This window comes from Coregonus lavaretus, assembly GCF_964263955.1.
Source record: "Coregonus lavaretus genome assembly, chromosome: 3".
Classification (NCBI taxonomy): Eukaryota; Metazoa; Chordata; class Actinopteri; order Salmoniformes; family Salmonidae; genus Coregonus; species Coregonus lavaretus.
The window spans coordinates 26,912,804-26,931,575 of NC_139990.1; the positions used below are offsets into that span (position 1 = coordinate 26,912,804).

An 18,772-nucleotide genomic window follows, 5' to 3' on the forward strand; every position below is an offset into this window, starting at 1 on the left:
GGAATGTGATTATTTTTCTTGAGAGTGTCTGTAATTTTGTATTTTTGTATTCTCTTGTATTTTATATTTATATTTTGTAAAATGTGTGAAATTGTAAAATGCAGGGCTCCATTGTGAAAGATTCCTTGGTCACTCTTGTCAATTAGGTTAGTATTGTTGAGTAACTACAATGTTGTTGGTCCATCCTCAATTTTCTCTCATCACAGCCATTAAACTCTGTAACTGTTTAAAGTCACCATTGGCCTCATGGTGAAATCCGTGAGCAGTTTCCTTGCTCTCCGGCAACTGAGTTAGGAAGGATGCCTGTATCTTTGTAGTGACTGGGTGTATTCATACACCATCCAAAGTGTAATTAATAACTTCACCATGATCAAAGGGATATTCAATGTCTGGTATTTGTGGTTGAATCTGTTTGAAATTCATTGCTCGAATGAGGGACCTTACAGATAATTGTGTGTAGGGTACAGAGATGATATAGTCATTCATACATCATGTTAAACAGTATTATTGCACACAGAGTGAGTCCATGCAACTTATTATTTGTATTTAATGTAATCATACTGCACTCTGTGACTACCCTACCCTCTCCCTTCCCCTTTCTCCCCTCTTCTGAGACAGTATGTCACTGCAGGGTGCCCTGGGTCCTCTCACAGATGCTCTTCAGGCTGTTCTTGCACATGGTGGCGTACCAACCGGCCCTGTGGCTGTCTCCTGGTGACAGCCGGGCACACAGCTCCCTGGTGTCCCCCTTCTCTGGCTCGTGATCCCAAAATATGTCCCAAAACCTGTAGAGGTAACACAGTCTCCATCAGTTTGACTTTTTTTTAACAAAATGACCATGTACTTTAAATACATTTGGTTACTTCATGAAATAACCATCAATGCAGAGTAATACATAAGTAATACATCATACATATAGTTTCATCATATAAAATGGACGTATGGCAATAAATATTATCTCGTAATGAGCTTAACTATGCCAATATCTCTTCAATGAGATCTCATACAGTAAGTATCCTCATATGGTACTGTGATTTTCGTAATGCAGTCTCGAGTCTCGATACAGGACTCCACGTCAAATGATAGAATTGAGATCCAAACTCAGGTAATTTCTGGACAATATTTCTATCCATTTACGGGACCTTTTTTAGCTCAAGACTATCCTCAGAGGCAAATCTTCCATAACTAAGTTAAGATTCTAAGTTACCCCTTCTCCACCGGGGAGTCGTCCACCCAGTGCCAGGCCCCGCCTGGGTTACCATTCCTTAAGCCGATCCAGTAGGAGTCTCCCTGGCTCAACTCCTTGGCTCTCTTCCACAGGAAGATCTGAGAAAAATGCAACACTCAGATGGATGCCTCAAATAGACATGGCCCTACACTTTCGTAGAACTCCTAAATCTATAATTAACTTTAACTGAGGGGGTCAAATGTACTCCATTGCACAGTGAATGCAATGTGCCTAAACATGAATGACTGACCTTAGATTATGTTTGTGTCTGTATTAGGCCTACTGTATAAAGGGATACCACAGCTTTGAGTGATAGAGCAGCCTATATATTGGCAATAGTTCCAGGTAATTCTCAGTAAATCTCAGTTCTCCATTTACCTCCAAAGCTCTGGGTTTTTGTGAGGATTTTGATTTGTCATGATTCAGGTTCTAAATCATCTCTTGATTCAAATGAGATCCACATTTGAGAATTGAGAAATAGGCTACAATACATTCCTCCAAAGAAACCTTAATGTGTATCAGTATCATTGGGTGATGGGGTTCATGGCTGTCGCACCTGCTCCTCCTCACTCTTCACCATGGCAAGGTTGCCCCCTACAGACAGACAGTGGTACTGGCTGGAAATCCAGTCCCGTCTGTCATGTGTGTATAGGTAGCATCTCTCCCCAAAAGACTCCCATCCCTCTGGGCACGGCATGCACACACGCTCTGTGAAACAGGTGGAAGGTTACGCCAGAGGTTAGTCAATGTTATGGGGGTAAAGGTGAACAGGGGTGAAACAGGGGTGAAACAGGTCCCCCATGTAAAATAGGTTTTTCAATCTCTATAGGATCACCTGTATAAATAAAAATATATCCTAAATATATCAATACAAAATACTCTTAAAACCATAAAGTGGTGATTATATATTGTGTTACAATATGATCTGATAATAGCTAAAGCAATGCTCTTATTATGATACCAAGCCTAGAGCCTAGGCCTAGTGTGATAGTACCCCATTTTCACTCATCTTGTCATTATCAGCCATTTTGGAATTTTAAGTTGATCCTGGTGATCCTTCATCATCTTTTCTCTGCCTGTCCATATATTGAACAGATTATTGGATTAGAGTATTTTTTCCAATAGGCCATCCTCCACGTCCCAGCTAAAAGCACTCATGTTATATTAGGCCTTGCAGAGCTCACATGATTATGCAAACTCACACAAACCTCTTCATAATTAATGGCATCATAGCAAGAGTTTGATCAACATGAATGTGTGTGCTCACCATTGGTGTTGCTATTGGTGACGGGACAGTACTGGTTGAGTGCTGGGTACTTGTGGAAGAGGAGGAGGTAGGAGTGGTTCAGGGTGTTCAGCTTCTGAGTCAGGTCTTTGAGTCTGACCTCCTGCAAGGTGGACTGGGATTGGAAGACCAAGGTGATCTGCACCACTGCATCATGGCCCCCCCGCGACCCCATTGCATGGATACAAAACAGTGAAAGTGCAATGTGAGGATTTTTTGGTGAGGGAGGCCTGCACTCTCCTTTCCCTGATGTTCAGTGCATTTCATCCCGATCTCCTCTGCATTATTGTAGCCATCTGTTGCAGCCTGTCAACTATGCCTCTGCCTATCCCTGTTCTCTCCTCTCCGCACAGGCTACACAAACGCCCCACACCGCGTGGCTGCTGCCTCTCTAACCTGGTGGTCCCTACACGCACCACACACCTGGAGTTCCAGGTCTCAGGCAGCCTCTGGAACTGCCGTTCTGCTGCCAACAAAGCTGACTTCATCCCAGCCTATGCTAATCTCCAGTCCCTCGACTTCCTGGCGCTGACGGAAACATGGATTACCACTGAAAACACTGCTACTCCTACTGCTCTCTCCTCATCTGACCATGTGTTCTCGCATACCCCGAGAGCATCTGGTCAGAGGGGTGGTGGCACAGGAATCCTCATCTCTCCCAAGTGGACATTCTCAATTTTTCCCCTAACCCATCTGTCTATCTCCTCATTTGAATTCCATGCTGTCACAGTCACTAGCCCATTTAAGCTTAATATCCTTGTCATCTATCGCCCTCCAGGTTCCCTTGGAGAGTTCATCAATGAGCTTGACGCCTTGATAAGTTCCTTTCCTGAGGATGGCTCACCCCTCACAGTTTTGGGGGATTTCAACCTCCCTATGTCCACATTTGACTCATTTCTCTCTGCCTCCTTCTTTCCACTCCTCTCCTCTTTTGACCTCACCCTCTCACCGTCCCCCCCTACTCACAAGGCAGGCAATACGCTTGACCTCATCTTCACTAGATGCTGCTCCTCTACTAATCTCACTGCAACTCCCCTCCATGTCTCCGACCACTACTTTGTTTCCTTTTCTCTCTCGCTCTCCTCCCACACTACTCACTCTGCCCCTACACAGATGGTAATGCGCCGCCGCAACCTTCGCTCTCTCTCTCCCACTACTCTCTCCTCTTCCATCCTATCATCTCTTCCCTCTGCTCAATCCTTCTCCCTCCAATCTCCTGATTCTGCCTCCTCAACCCTCCTCTCCTCCCTTTCTGCATCCTTTGACTCTCTGTGTCCCCTATCCTCCCGGCCGGCTCGGTCCTCCCCTCCAGCTCCGTGGCTTGATGACTCACTGCGAGCTCACAGAACAGAGCTCCGGGCAGCGGAGCGGAAATGGAAGAAAACTAAACTCCCTGCCGACCTGGCATCTTGTCACTCCCTCCTCTCTACATTTTCTTCATCTGTTTCTGCTGCTAAGGCCACCTTCTACCACTCTAAATTCCAAGCATCTGCCTCTAACCCTAGGAAGCTCTTTGCCACATTTTCCTCCCTCCTGAATCCCCCCCCCCCCCCCCCCCCCTCCTCTCTCTCTGTGGATGACTTCGTCAACCACTTTGAAAAGAAGGTTGACGACATCCGATCCTCGTTTGTTAAGTCTAATGACACTGCTGGTCCTGCTCACACTGCCCTACCCTATGCTTTGACTTCTTTCTCCCCTCTCTCTCCAGATAAAATCCTGCGACTTGTGACTGCAGGCCGCCCAACAACCTGCCCGCTTGACCCCATCCCCTCCTCCCTTCTCCAGACCATCTCCGGTGACCTTCTCCCCTACCTCACCTCGCTGATCAACTCATCCTTGACCGCTGGCCATGTCCCTTCCGTCTTCAAGAGAGCGAGAGTTACTCCCCTTCTCAAAAAACCAACACTCGACCCCACTGATGTCAACAACTACAGACCAGTATCCCTTCTTTCTTTTCTTTCCAAAACTATTGAGCGTGCCGTCTTTAGCCAACTCTCTTGCTATCTCTCTCAGAATGACCTTCTTGATCCAAACCAATCAGGTTTCAGGACTGGTCATTCAACTGAGACTGCTCTTCTCTGTGTCACGGAGACTCTCCGCACTGCTAAAGCTAACTCTCTCTCCTCTGCTCTTGTCCTTCTAGACCTGTCTGCTGCCTTTGATACTGTGAACCATCAGATCCTCCTCTCCACCCTCTCCGAGCTGGGCATCTCCGGCGCGGCTCACTCCTGGATTGCGTCCTACCTGACCGGTCGCTCCTACCAAGTGGCGTGGCGAGAAGCTGTCTCCGCACCACGTGCTCTCACCACTGGTGTCCCCCAAGGCTCAGTTCTAGGCCCTCTCCTTTTCTCCCTATACACAAAGTCACTTGGCTCTGTCATATCCTCACATGGTCTCTCCTATCATTGCTACGCTGACGATACACAACTAATCTTCTCCTTTCCCCCTTCTGATAACCAGGTGGCGACTCGCATCTCTGCATGTCTGGCAGACATATCAGTATGGATGACGGATCACCACCTCAAGCTGAACCCTGGCAAGACGGAGCTGCTCTTCCTCCCGGGGAAGGACTGCCCGTTCCATGATCTCGCCATCACGGTTGACAACTCCGCTGTGTCCTCCTCCCAGAGTGCGAAGAGCCTAGGCGTGACCCTGGACAACACCCTGTCGTTCTCCGCCAACATCAAGGCGGTGACCCGCTCCTGCAGGTTCATGCTCTACAACATTCGGAGAGTACGACCCTGCCTTACACAGGAAGCGGCACAGGTCCTGGTCCAGGCGCTTGTCATCTCCCGTCTGGACTACTGCAACTCGCTGTTGGCTGGCCTCCCTGCCTGTGCCATTAAACCCCTACAACTCATCCAGAATGCCGCAGCCCGTCTGGTGTTCAACCTTCCCAAGTTCTCTCACGTCACCCCCCTCCTCCGCACACTCCACTGGCTTCCAGTTGAAGCTCGCATCCGCTACAAGACCATGGTGCTTGCCTATGGAGCAGTGAGGGGAACGGCACCTCTGTACCTTCAGGCTCTGATCAGTCCCTACACCCAAACGAGGGTATTGCGCTCATCCACCTCTGTCCTGCTGGCTCCCCTTCCTCTGCGGAAGCATAGTTCCCGCTCAGCCCAGTCAAAACTGTTCGCTGCTCTGGCACCCCAATGGTGGAACAAGCTCCCTCACGACGCCAGGACAGCGGAGTCACTCACCACCTTCCGGAGACATTTGAAACCCCACCTCTTTAAGGAATACCTGGGATAGGATAAAGGAATCCTTCTACCCCCCCCCCCCCCCCCCCCCCCAATTGTAAAGTGGTTATCCCACTGGCTATAGGGTGAACGCACCAATTTGTGAGTCGCTCTGGCTAAGAGCGTCTGCTAAATGACTTTAATGTGCCCTTGAGCAAGGCACTTAACCCTAATTGCTCCTGTAAGTCGCTCTGGATAAGAGCGTCTGCTAAATGACTAAAATGTAAATGTAAAAATGTAGGATGAGGTAGCATTGAGAGCCAATTATAATTAAAAGGTCAAGTTAGGGTTAAAACCTCAAGTCTTGACCTTCCATAACAATGTCAATCAGTTGACTCCTATTTCTGACCCTTGAATCTATTTAATAATAAATGATGACCTAATAATACTCACAGTAAAAGGTCTGTAGGAGTGTGGCCATGGTCAGTAGAAAACAGAGCAGGGCCAGGTAATGTGATAACTGTCTGTACTGTGTAAACCACCAATCTGAGAGGGGTAGGGGGAATAGTTCAGCCACACACAGTAATGTCACTATAGACATATTTCACACAAAAAAATACAGCATTGTGTATTTTAGACATCAAACAGGCATTAATCCAGACTTGGACTTGATCTGAGCTTTTTTCTTTGGATAAAATGTGCTATCATCTTATGGTAACGGCATCACCTCTCTCTGTTGACCCCTCCGTCTTTTTAGGATGTAGCAGGCCTGGTCCAGACATCCCATTCTCCCCTGGTGTTATGACTCCCATTCTCCCAGAGCAGTCGGAGACTTCTGGAGACAGAGAATAGATCCAGCACTCCTGAGTTCCACCTCCCAAATGAGCGTTGAGACGGTATGTCACCCTTAGTTTCATGCAAAGTACATTTGATAGCAAAACCTGTTAGGCAGGAAACATTTTTATTATGGTCAAACACCCTTATTCTATTTTGATGTTTTCGGACAACTTGTAAGAACTTTATGTAGCTTGTGGTGACGTTTCTGTTAAGAATATCTGTGGTTCTCCAGCGCCCGGTTTCCCAAAACATCTTAAGGATCTTATGGTTCTAAGATTAACTTAGCCTTAAATTGGTTTTGGGAAACCTGGCCCTGGTTTGTAGGTGTTGTCTTGGTCAGACCAATTCAACATGGCACCCAAAATAAAGATGTCAGCAATCAGTATGTAGGCCATAACAAAACACAATGTACAACCCCAAGACTTCTATTCAAATGCCCTCCGTGCTTAGATAACAACTGCTATTGTTTAAAAATGCAGAGCGTATCTATACTTTGACACCTACAGTGTTGCCAAACATTCCCCTTATCCCCTCATCCTCAATAATCCATAATCATATCTGTTTCAACCGACGCGGCTTAGGTGCTATGTTATGCTTTTAAGCGGGCCCATTTGTAGGCTGTGTGAGAGTCTTGTTTTGGCAACTGATAAACACCAGCCAGTTAAGACCGGCAGCCACAGGATTTGAATTCTTCCAACAGCACGCACCCTCTGCACGCTTATCAGCTCTGTTCTCAACATAGGCAAATATCAAAGGCGTACAACATTCTTGGGGGTTTGAAAGTGCTATACGAAAGAAAAAAACATACTGTACAGATCCGAGGCTATAGTTAATATTGTGAGTTAATATAGGCTACAGTTTTATCCTTAAAAATATGAGGACCTGTAGCATTGCTATTGCTGTTGGATATTCCAAACCTAGCCTATATTGTGCCCAAGCCTTGCCAAAAGTAAATGTATTTCGTATCATACTTTGTTCTTCTTATCTTGTAGATTATATATGATGTATGATCTTTGTTATTGTGCTTATTGCCACTTTAAAGCATAGAAAACAAAGCTGCAGCATTCTAATTTTGACTTTTATTTGGTCTTTAAGCCGTCATGATGATATAGGCTACTGAACATACAGAACACCTCACACCCTCTTGTGGCCAACAAGGTGGACTCCGAATGATCATCATGAGTCATGCCTCTGCTTCCTTTGTATGTAGGCCCCCATCCTTTACCCCTTTGGTGTTCACAGATCTGTAAAGGGACTGGAAATGTGTAAGCAATACAGCAGTAGCTGCCCTTCCCAGCATACTCCATGTTTGGAAATCTTACCTTGCAAGCTTTTGCTCCATCCAAGCAGTAACACATCCAATTCTACTAATCACAGTTTTAACAAATATTAACAGTCTTTATTCAATGCTTTAATTAGGAGTGTTACTGCTTGACTGGAGCAAAATATTGGACCAACACCAGCCTTTCAGGTTAAGACTGACCAGCAATGAAAGAAATTACATGAAATATCCATTCATGAGATATGCAATAATTTTTTTCAAAATCTTGATTTTATTTACAAATATTTAACAGAGTTAATGCATGTCTTCCTCATTTCAGTTTTATGATTCATTTTACAATTTTGGCTTACACACAAAGGAAAGGGACTTTTGACCAAACACACAATAATTAATAAGTAAAAGGTTGTTCAATATTTACAGACAAGGAAAAAAAGTATTTATATACAGATTAAAATGTATACCAAAGGCGAGATTAAGCAAACTTTATGGAAGCAACATAGATCCTGGTTATAAAACTGTATTTAATGCTATGTTTAACCTGAATTATATACAGTTATATTAGCATTCATTAATCAATAGTATTTTTTATATGTAACAAATGAGAAACATATATATATTTTTTTTTACTTCACATACATTTGGCCCACTATTAGGAACAGAAAATGGGAGCATGGGTTTTTAATGCTCAACTTGGCATTATAAACTCTTATAAAACAATCCAGACCACTATGTCCTCTCACAAAGGTGCATTAACAAATATTTACAAACGTAGCCTACTGTAATGGTTGTGTACTGTAATGGTTGTAATGATTATTAGTTGTCAGGGGGCATGTCCAGCCGAGTTCTATACTATCACCATGGCAACAACAGATTACCATTTTATGATCAGTGTTCATGTGACTCAATGAGATGATAGACATTCTGAACTTAATAGCCTACAGTGAAATGGGGGTAAGTAAACAAATACAATTAAATAAATTCCTCATTTGTATGCTTTACAGACAGAAAAGGGATGACCATATGCAATGAAAGGCTAGACAAGGAAAGGATGCGTTGTTGTGTACAATGCCTTATATTTACAAAAAAAAAAAAATGTTTTGTATTTGTTTATGTAATTTGACAGTTGATATTCAAGAGAGGCTATATATATATATATATATATATATATATTTTTTTTTTTTTTTTTTTTTAATTATTTTTATAAGCATTTTACAGGCATAAAAACATAGGACCCAATTAATAGAAAAACAAACATTACGTGAGGTTGACAGTGAATATAAGCATTTAGACCATTACAGCGTTGCTTTTTTTTTTCAAGCTGTTTTGTGTGCATGTGCATGCATGTGTGATTGTATTTAAGAGGATGTGTATGCTATGACAGCACGGAAATAGTCCATCTAGATCAGAGCTCTACTTGTAAGGTAAATCCCACTGTAAACCACAAGTTACCATGGAGATCAGCATTACCTTATACCTCTTGACAGCCAGTTAACCTGTGTTTATGCAGGCTCATGTCCACATGTCAGACTTGACAACTTCAACTCTGGTGTTTCATAAATCCTGGCAGCCATTTCAGACACACTGATAGAAATACACATCGAAACCATACCCAAAAGCTTTGCTGTGTTATAACAGATATTCCTGTATTAAAACAGATAATCCAGTTGACAAAATGTCAATTTTCAACTTTTTTAAAACACATAGGCATACTTACAAAAATACAATGTTTTCGCAAATAGACAAAGCAAATCCTCAACCAAAAGCAGAATACCATCAGCTATTTGTACGAGCTAAATTTATCTGAAAAATCCAGTGGAATGTTGATCAGTTGTTTGTGTGTACAACACAGTAGTAAAAAATAGTCCTCTAACATTTTTGTGAGAAAGATAGAGTCCTAAAATCCACCCCCCCAAAAAAAATCCCTAGGTGAGATCTTCCATCTTCATGTACAAAAAATACAATGTAATACCTCACATTCATCACATTCAATCATCAAATCATTATCAATGTCTTCTACCTCATACACTTGCTATCTGCATGGCTCTGTTTTGAGTGCCTTTAGTTGATTAATTTCAAAATGTTCCACAGTTGGTTTATGAGCATTCTACCTCAGTGCGTTCCTTTTAGTCACTGGTATCATCCTGCTCACCAGTCAAAAACAGAAAGATGAACAAATAACATCTGGAGTATTAGGATTTTGAGAACCATATCCCAGCATAATATGTCCCAGTAAAATGTTATGATTCTTTGAACACCTGACTGATAAAGGGCTTTGCTAAGGCCGGGGCATACATGGGTGGACCCATTTAGAGACAGGGAATCCTATTACCGGTATTGGATCCCGGGAGCAGCAGCGGTCATGGCCATTCAGTTAAATCCAGCCTTTGAAAGTCTTCCCAGTTCCTCGGCCCAGCGAGGGGTAAGGCAGAACAGAGAGGAAAGGGATGGCAAAATAGCAGAATGGCCCGTTCTAGTTGCTAAGGGCCAGCTTGGTTTGTTGCTAAGGGCCTGTCATGTGTCTGCAGCGTAGCACACAGAGCCCTGCTGCCACACCAGACAGCTGGTTAACTGATATCAGGGGCTTGGTGACCAGCCATTTTGATGAGGCAGAGTGGGTTAGTCCTTAGTGGCAGGGGTCAAAGGGGTATTTGGTGACCCCGCCGTGAAGCTCGACCACTGCCTCTGTCCAGGAGATGAGGTCACCCGCCAGGTGACCTCCGCAGGAAGCCTGGCTGTAGATTTCATTGGGTGTGAGAACGCGGGACCACAATTGGAGGTCTGACATCTCGCCCACGAAGGACTGGGTGGCATCAAATCGGCCACCTAGGGTATCCTGTTAGGAAAGCACAGGGTAATTGTTAAGACTAAAGGTCCACAAAACATGTACAAGTACTAGATGTCCCACAATAAAATATCAATACACAATTATTTAAACAGATTTGTCTCGTCTTTGAGTTTCCACCTTTTTCCCCTTCAAAACAAGGTTGGTTAATCGCCAACAACGTTCTAAAACTAGGCAGTTCAGATCAATCAACCTTCGTACTTAAACCATTTCATGGCCTAGTCTCATGGTAACTTTTTGTTTGTGGCCTAAATCATCAGTCACTTCCTGGAATGCACTAGACATGACATTTGAACCCTGGTCAGAGTGGATCTCCCAAGGAAGCCCAAACCGAGTGATGAATTTGAAGCATTAGCAACAGTTTTAGCTGTAATATGCTTCAGAGGGATCAGTTATTTTACATATACATTTTAGTCATTTAGCAGATGCTCCAATCTGGACTCAGGGGTAGATGTAACAATGTAAACGTAAATCTGGGACATTCCAATTAGTTTGATATGTTATGTTTTGTATGGTATGAATTAATTTGTGGATGTCCATCATCCATGTCGTATGATATGTTATGAATTACAATTCATATGATATGTTGTGGCTAATGTTAGCTAGGTGGCTAACGCTAACGTTAGCTAGGCTATGGGTTAGGGGTTAAGGTTAGGGTTAGGAGTAAGGTTAAAGGTTAGGATTAAGGTTAGGGGAAGGGTTAGGTAACATGCTACTAGTTGCAAAGTAGCAAAAAGTAGTAAGTAGTTGCTAATTAGCTAAAATGCTGAAGTTGATTTCTAAGCTTAGTTTTTGGCAATAGCCTGTGTCTTCTCAGGACACAACTAAATGATAATCCGCTTTAACATGATTGTATTAACAGCTTTTTGTGTTCTGCAAAGCCTAAAATCAGCAAACACACACACTGTAATTGTGACAGGTAATTCCCTGCTGGTAACATTTGGAGGCAGCAGTGGGCACTGTTTGAAATTTCAGTTCTTATTCCAGCTTTTATATGTTCTTCAGAACTTTGAGTATGCAAATTCATAGAGAGAAAACATATAGTTGTACCTGTTCCTGGCCCAGAATAAAGACTCCACCAGGCTTGATGGGATGCCATGCAGATAGGTTCTCTCCAGACCCCCTTTTTACGCCGTCCTGGAAGGCCTCCCAATGCCCATCATGTGTTGACCATGTCATGCACAGGTGGTGCCACTTCCCATCTGTCATTGCCATGGGCAACGTCACTGCCTGTGCAGAGAAATAGAGACACTGGCTGATTGATTGATTGGCTCAATCCAAAGGGTCTAAACAAAAGATTTCTGTGAGAGAAAAGGGCAAAGTTCTGTTCGGAGAAAGAGAGATTATTACTAGGTTAATTTATTGGTATATTGGCTGACTGTAGCCTCATTGTCTTGGGCATTTAGAAAAAATTCAACACAAATGTTTTTTTGTTTTTGGGAGATATTTTATGAAAGATTTGTCAGGTTTTGTGAATAGGTAGATCTCCCAGGTTGAACCACCAAATCCCCTCTTGTCTCGGTGAACCCCTGACTCATGCACAGGTACAGTATGGGCCCAGACCATGTGTCTATCCCAGCGTCCTCCCTGTCATGAGACGCCTCTCCGCATGACTGTGCTAGGTAAGCTGCTTGCCCTTTGCCCTCTGAGGTCTTATGCCATTAGGGAGGATGATAGATGAGGACAGGGCCACTGTCTGTAAGGGGGCAAGACGGGGTGAGAGCAGGCTGCAGGTGAACTGTAACTGCCACAACTGCCTCCTGCCTCGTTCCTTGAGGACAGGAGATAAATCGAATTCTGGTGCCTGATTGGATGACAATGGAGTCACCTGCCACTGAAGTGTGAGCTTGCTTGCCTTGATGTGATTGATTTCCACTTGTGCTGCCAATGGGGCAACTGACTGATAACATAAGCTTACTTAAAATGATGATAGAAATGTTGAAACACTCCTTTCTAAATGTTAAGTATGACACATCATAGTAAGAAACTATACAGTAGAAGAATGTACAGTGCATTCGGAAAGTATTCACACCCCTTGACTTTTTCAACATTTTGTTACGTTACAGCCTTATTCTAAAATGTATTAAATTGTTTTTTCCACCTCACCATCTACACACAATAACCCAAGATGACAAAGCAAAAACAGGTTTTTAGACATTTTTACACATTTATTACAAATAAAAAACTGAAATATTACATTTACATAAGTATTCAGACCTTTTACTTAGTACTTTGTTGAAGCACCTTTGGCAGCGATTACAGCCTTGAGTCTTCTTGGGTATGACACTACAAGCTTGGCACACCTTTATTTGTGGAGTTTCTCCCATTCTTCTCTGCAGATCCTCTCAAGCTCTGTCAGGTTGGATGGGGAGCGTCGCTGCACAGCTATTTTCAGGTATCTCCAGAGATTTCGATCAGGTTCAAGTCTGGGCTTTGGCTGGGCCACTCAAGGACATTCAGAGACTTGTTCCGAAGCCACTCCTGCGTTATCTTGCCTGTGTGCTTAAGGTTGTTGTCCAGTTGGAAGGTGAACCTTCGCCCCTAGTCTGAGGTCCTGAGCTCTCTGGAGCAGGTTTTCATCAAGGATCTCTCTGTACTTTGCTCCATTCATCTTTCCCTCAATCCTGACTAGTCTCCCAGTCTCTTGCACTGAAAAACATCCCCACAGCATGATGCTGCCACCACCATGCTTCACCGTAGGGATGGTGCCAGGTTTCCTCCAGATGTGACACTTGGCATTCAGGCCAAAGAGTTCAATCTTGGTTTCATCAGACCAGAGAATCTTTTTTGTCATGGTCTGAGAGTCCTTTAGGTGCCTTTTGGCATACTCCAAGCAGGCTGTCATGTGCCTGAGGAGTGGCTTCAGTCTGGCCACTCTACCATAAAGCCCTGATTGGTGGAGTACTGCAGAGATGGTTGTCCTTCTGGAAGTTTCTCCCATCTCCAAAGAAGAACTCTGGAGCTCTATCAGAGTGACCATCGGCTTCTTGGTCACCTCCCTGACCAAGGCCCTTCTCCCCCGATTGCTAAGTTTGGCAGTCCACTGTGTTCTTGGGGACCTTCAATGCTGCAGACATTTTTTGGTACCCTTCCCCAGATCTGTGCCTCGACACAATCCTGTCTCGGAGCTCTACGGACAGTTCCTTCGACCTCATGACTTGTTTTTTGCTCTGACATGCACTGTCAGCTGTGGGACCTTACATATACAGGTGTGTACCTTTCCAAATCATGTACAATCAATTGAATTTACCACAGGTGGACTCCAATCAAGTTGTAGAAACATCTCAATGATGATCAATGGAAACAGGATGCACCTGAGCTCAATTTCGAGTCTCATAGCAAAGGTTCTGAATAATTATGTAAATAAGGTATTTCTGTTTTTTTATTTTTAATACATATGCAAAAATGTCTCAACCTGTTTTCGCTTTCTCATTATGGGGTATTGTGTGTAGATTGATGAGGACAATTTTTCATTTAATCCATTTTAGAATAAGGCTGTAACGTAACAATGTGGAAAAGGTCAAGGGGTCTGAATACTTTCCAAATGCACTGTATGTGTGTAAGAAGTGAGGGCAGAGAATACATATCTTCGCAAATTGGTCACTAGGGGCACAATGTGAAAATATGCAAAATATTCAATCATGCTCTTACCTTGTCGTTAACCAGTAGTTCCATGGGGTTGTTGCCCCATTCGATCAGAACCAGTTCGTTGGCCTGTCCCGGGACAGAGTAGGAGAAGGGCGTGCCGAGGCCAGGCCCTGATCCCCCTTTTATCCAGAGGCAGACAGTGAGGGCGAAGATTTCGTTGAGTAGGGTCCTTTTTATCCTTCCATACATGTAGTTAGTGCGCATAGGGAAGCCAATCTGGAAAGCATCCGGACTCTTTGGCTTTTTCCGGCTACCTGTTGGAATACAAAACAGCTAAATATGAGCAATGAACAGCTGAGGTGTGAAATTAAAGTAATTTGCCAAAACATTCTGAATATCTGTCCCTGCAGCTGCAATACGGAATGCATGATATATCTCGGAAAAGAGTATACAGTATCAAAGTGGATTATTATCAGAGAGTTTCAATACCAGGGTCAGTGTTCCTGTGGTTAAGGTGGCTCAGCACAGTTTCCAGCTTGTTGTGTCCACGGCCAAGAGGTCTTGGAGCTGGCGGCTTGCTGTTATAGGATGGACGAGGGTGATGGCCATGGTCATCATTGCCATGGTGATCATCATCATGGGGACCATTTCCATGGTGGTCATCATGGTGGTCATCGTGAAGATCATCGTGGTGGTCGTCGTGGTGATCATCATGATGGTCGTCATGGTGTTCGCCAAGACGGTCATCGGGATGGTCATCATGGTGATCGTCATGGTGGTCGTTATGGTGGATGTCATGGCGGCCATTGCTACGATCATAATGGTGGTCATAGTGTCGGTCATAGTGATGGTCATCATGGTGACTGTTTTGACGGTTGTTGTGGCGGTTGTTGTGGCGGGTGGGGGTGTGGGTGTCGTGATGGTCATCATGGTGATCGTCGTGGTGACCGGGTCCGTGGTGGTCATCGTGATGATCATCATGGTGGTCATCGTGGTGACCGGGTTCATGGTGGTCATCGTGGTGGTCGTCAGGATGGTCATCGTGGTGGTCGTCGTGGTGGTCATCGTGGTGGTCGTCATGGTGACCATAATCATGATGCCCACCGTAGTGATTGTTGAGCTGCTTCTCAAGTGCATTGACTTTGCGTTGCAGGAGGTCTCTCAGAGAGCTTGAGTAGGAGCTGGAGGAATTCCTGGCCTGGAGAAAGAGAGATAATTAATAATAGTTATAATAGGAAATGTTTGCATACCTTATTATTAGTCCATGTGCTTGGTTATTAAAACTTTGTGGAGCATATCAGTGGAAATGTATTTCCATAATATAACTTTTAAAGAGCTGAATTGTATTTTTTTTTTAAAGGATGCTCAAATGCATTAATATTTTGTTTTGTTTTAAAGACACCTCTTCTACTTAAGCCCGTTCTGGGTTGCTTAATTCGGCCATATTGTGCTACTCCTAATCTCTCCAAGTGGGCAGATAAATGAAATAATAATAATTTGGTTAGGCATAAGGACATTTAAAGCCTGCTCCTCTCTCCCTGGCAACCTCCTTCCTTCCCTATCTCCACTTCTGTCAGTGTCTCTGATCAAATCCAGCTTTACTCAGTGCCAGAGCACACCAAGATTATTAGCTCATCACTATGGATGATGCTAATTGGCATTGAAGGTGTCTAGCACCCTGCAATGCTTGGACACCGGTTTGTGGCATAGACATCCTGTTAGGTGACGGAACTCCAATCTCAGCTGTACTGTCTTTGTCACCCTCAAGACAAAGGATTCTTGGTAACACTTTCTATGAACCACCAGTGTTATTAAGTGTTATTAATGCTTGTATAGGCTATAAGCCTATCTGATGTTTTATAGCAATAATTTTTGGTAACAGTTTCTTTTTAGAGCCTGACCAATATATCGTTTCATCTATATTATCGGCCGATATTGGCCTCATACCGATATATCGATATTGGCTGACAAATCCACCGATAACTGATATTCAATAAATGGGATGAAAAAAAGTGAATTGTCATTATTGTCACAATGTAAGAAATCAACATTTGAAGCAATGTTTTTTGACAATTGCTCTTTTGGATTGCAATATAAGAGAACTCAGTGTGGAACATTTTCACTTTTTAATCTCCCTGCTGTAAAACACTATATCGGCAGATATATCGATTCCCCCCCCCCCCCACCCCCAAAGGGTTCTCTTATGGGGACAGCCGAAGAACCCTTTGAAGTTGTAGATAGCACCTTTTTGTCTAAGACTGTATACCAAGTCTTATAGCAAGTCTTACAATTCAATATGGAGTGCTAGAATCACTTTAAGCGACCTGTTGGTCCTCTGAATTGATAACACAGATGGTTAATAATGAGAAAAAATAATTCATTAGAGTTAAAAAAAATATCTTTCATAATCCCAAAAATAGTTGTCAATTAAGTTGGATTTTGAATCTATACAGGAACTTAATTAATGCATGGGAAAATTAAGAGTACAAAATAAATAAATAAACTGTGTTCAGTTGGTTGTTAGTGTCAATGGTCATAATGTCATACAATCACTCAACAGGACCCTCTCCTAGGCTTCATAAATTCCCATGGCATCAGTGCAAGACTACCCTATGGTGAGAGTCAGGATAATTAACTAATCAATTTAGGTCTTCATACGCACACACGGATGGAGCTTGGGCTGTAGGCCACTTATATCCTCAAGGCGTGGGAGAAAGCCGGAAAACACCCTTTGTCGTGCTTAATTTCAGGTCAGTAGCGAGACAAACAGTGTCCCGTAGTGACGCATAAGATGACCTCTATTTACACAAAGGGCAAATAAGCTTCCTATCCCTTTTCCTACTCATCCCTTGATGCTGTTTCCACTCACCTGCAAGTTCTCCAGCCTCTCCTTGAGTGTCTGTAGTGTTTTCCTAGTCTGCTCAGGGGAGAAGGCCCCATGCTTGCTCCCAGAGTTGTCCTTTCCTCTGTGGTGTGGGTCTGATCGGTGCCCGTTGTTCAGTGGGTAGTGTGGGTCCCCATGGTGGTCAGTGTCATGGTAGGAGTGGTGCGAGCTCGGGTGATGGGAGTTGTGACGCGCGGGTCCATGGTGGTCGTCGTGATGGTCATCGTGATGACCCACCCCCCGGCCAAAGCCCTCACAGAGGGTCAGCTTGGCAGTCAGTTCCCTGATTGTCTCCCGCTGGTCTAAGATGGTCTCCTTTTGCCGCACCAGGCTCTCTCGAAGGTGCAGGATGGTGGATTTGGCCTCGTCTGATATTCCTATCCCCATTCCCATTCCCATCGGCCTCCTGCCATTACCATTGGGTGCCCCTGCAGCAGGTCCATGATGCCCATTACTGCTGGGTCTGTCGTGGGCAGGTCCGTGTGCTGCCCCACCTGGTGTGAAGCAGCTGGGGTCTGCGTCCGCTGGAATTGGGGTGCAAACAAACTTGGGCTGGGCTCCATAGTCATAGTCTAATCCCGGCAAACTAACAACAGCCATTGAGGAAGATATGAGAGCATAGAGGAGTAGAGAAAAAAGAGGGAAAGAGGGTAGGATGAAACCTGGAAGTACTCCACCCCAACGCATTTGCCCTGTAGACAAAAGCATCAGGGGTGGGATGGCGTTGTCGGCCATCTTTCGTTGACGACTCGCTTCTCTCCTGTCAAGGGAGACTGTCATTTGGGGTGGCTGGCAAGCTGATTTGACACATGGCAAAAAATCCCTAAATCCCCTGTCCAACAGGGTAAATTCCTTCGAGAAGTATTCCAACACGCCGGACCTTGTCTCTCTGCTAAAGCCGTTAGCGCTTTATCACCGTGTTGCTGTATCAAACAACGCACGTTGGTTCCATAACAGGATAAATGGCTGTTGAAGTGTCTGCCTCCAGTTGATCCCTCTTGGCACAGCGTGCCTCCTGTGTTCGGCAGCCAAAATAATCCCTTTATAGCCGTCTTCTATCCATCCATGAGGTCCAATGGTGCTCTCGTCTGGAAGGAAAAGACAAACGGCGATTAGTCATTAATTGGAAATACTTTTTTTAAGTCTTGGGAAATATTAATTATTTCAAACCTTATGCTATCACTTCAGTGAATAAACAACAACAGCAATATACGAGGGCTTGATCAGAAGTACATTGATATACTGAACAGTACAGTGGAATGGGATGGCAATGACAGAACTCGAGCACAGCAGGGGTTGGGAGTAAGGGAGCTAGGATCATAAGTTGGTCCTGTTGGTCCTCTGTAGCTCAATTGGTAGAGCATGGCGCTTGTAATGCCAGGGTAGTGGGTTTGATCCCCGGGACCACCTATACGTAAAAATGTATGCACGCATGACTGTAAGTCGCTTTGGATAAAAGAGTCTGCTAAATGGCATATTATAAGCAATTCAACTACAATTATTTAGTCAATCAGTCACCGCTATTGGTTTTCAATGAGCCAGCAATGGCTTGAAGTGAATGATGCCAACAGCTGAGAACCCCCCTGGGCAGTGTAATCAGATTACAAGGCAGCCAGCAGGATGAAGTTAATGAATGATGGTTTT

At 44.1% G+C, this 18,772-nt stretch overlaps 2 protein-coding genes across 2 annotated transcripts; both read right to left on the reverse strand.

Annotated features, from left to right (window-relative positions):
* Positions 1–622: 622 nt before the first annotated feature.
* LOC311126899 (CD209 antigen-like protein D) lies at positions 623–6,612 on the reverse strand (the record flags this gene model as incomplete). The annotated part of the gene is made up of 6 exons (XM_084158591.1): positions 623–785; positions 1,208–1,326; positions 1,785–1,936; positions 2,496–2,660; positions 6,149–6,241; positions 6,423–6,612. The coding sequence occupies 6 exons, from the start codon at positions 6,610–6,612 to the stop codon at positions 623–625; spliced, it is 882 nt and encodes a 293-aa protein (XP_084014717.1).
* A 3,825-nt stretch (positions 6,613–10,437) lies between these two features.
* Positions 10,438–17,728, reverse strand: LOC311106962 (uncharacterized protein; the record flags this gene model as incomplete). Its single annotated transcript, XM_084149378.1, has 5 exons — positions 10,438–10,647; positions 11,707–11,886; positions 14,308–14,558; positions 14,734–15,442; positions 17,114–17,728. The coding sequence occupies 5 exons, from the start codon at positions 17,726–17,728 to the stop codon at positions 10,438–10,440; spliced, it is 1,965 nt and encodes a 654-aa protein (XP_084005504.1).
* Between the last annotated feature and the right edge of the window lie 1,044 nt (positions 17,729–18,772).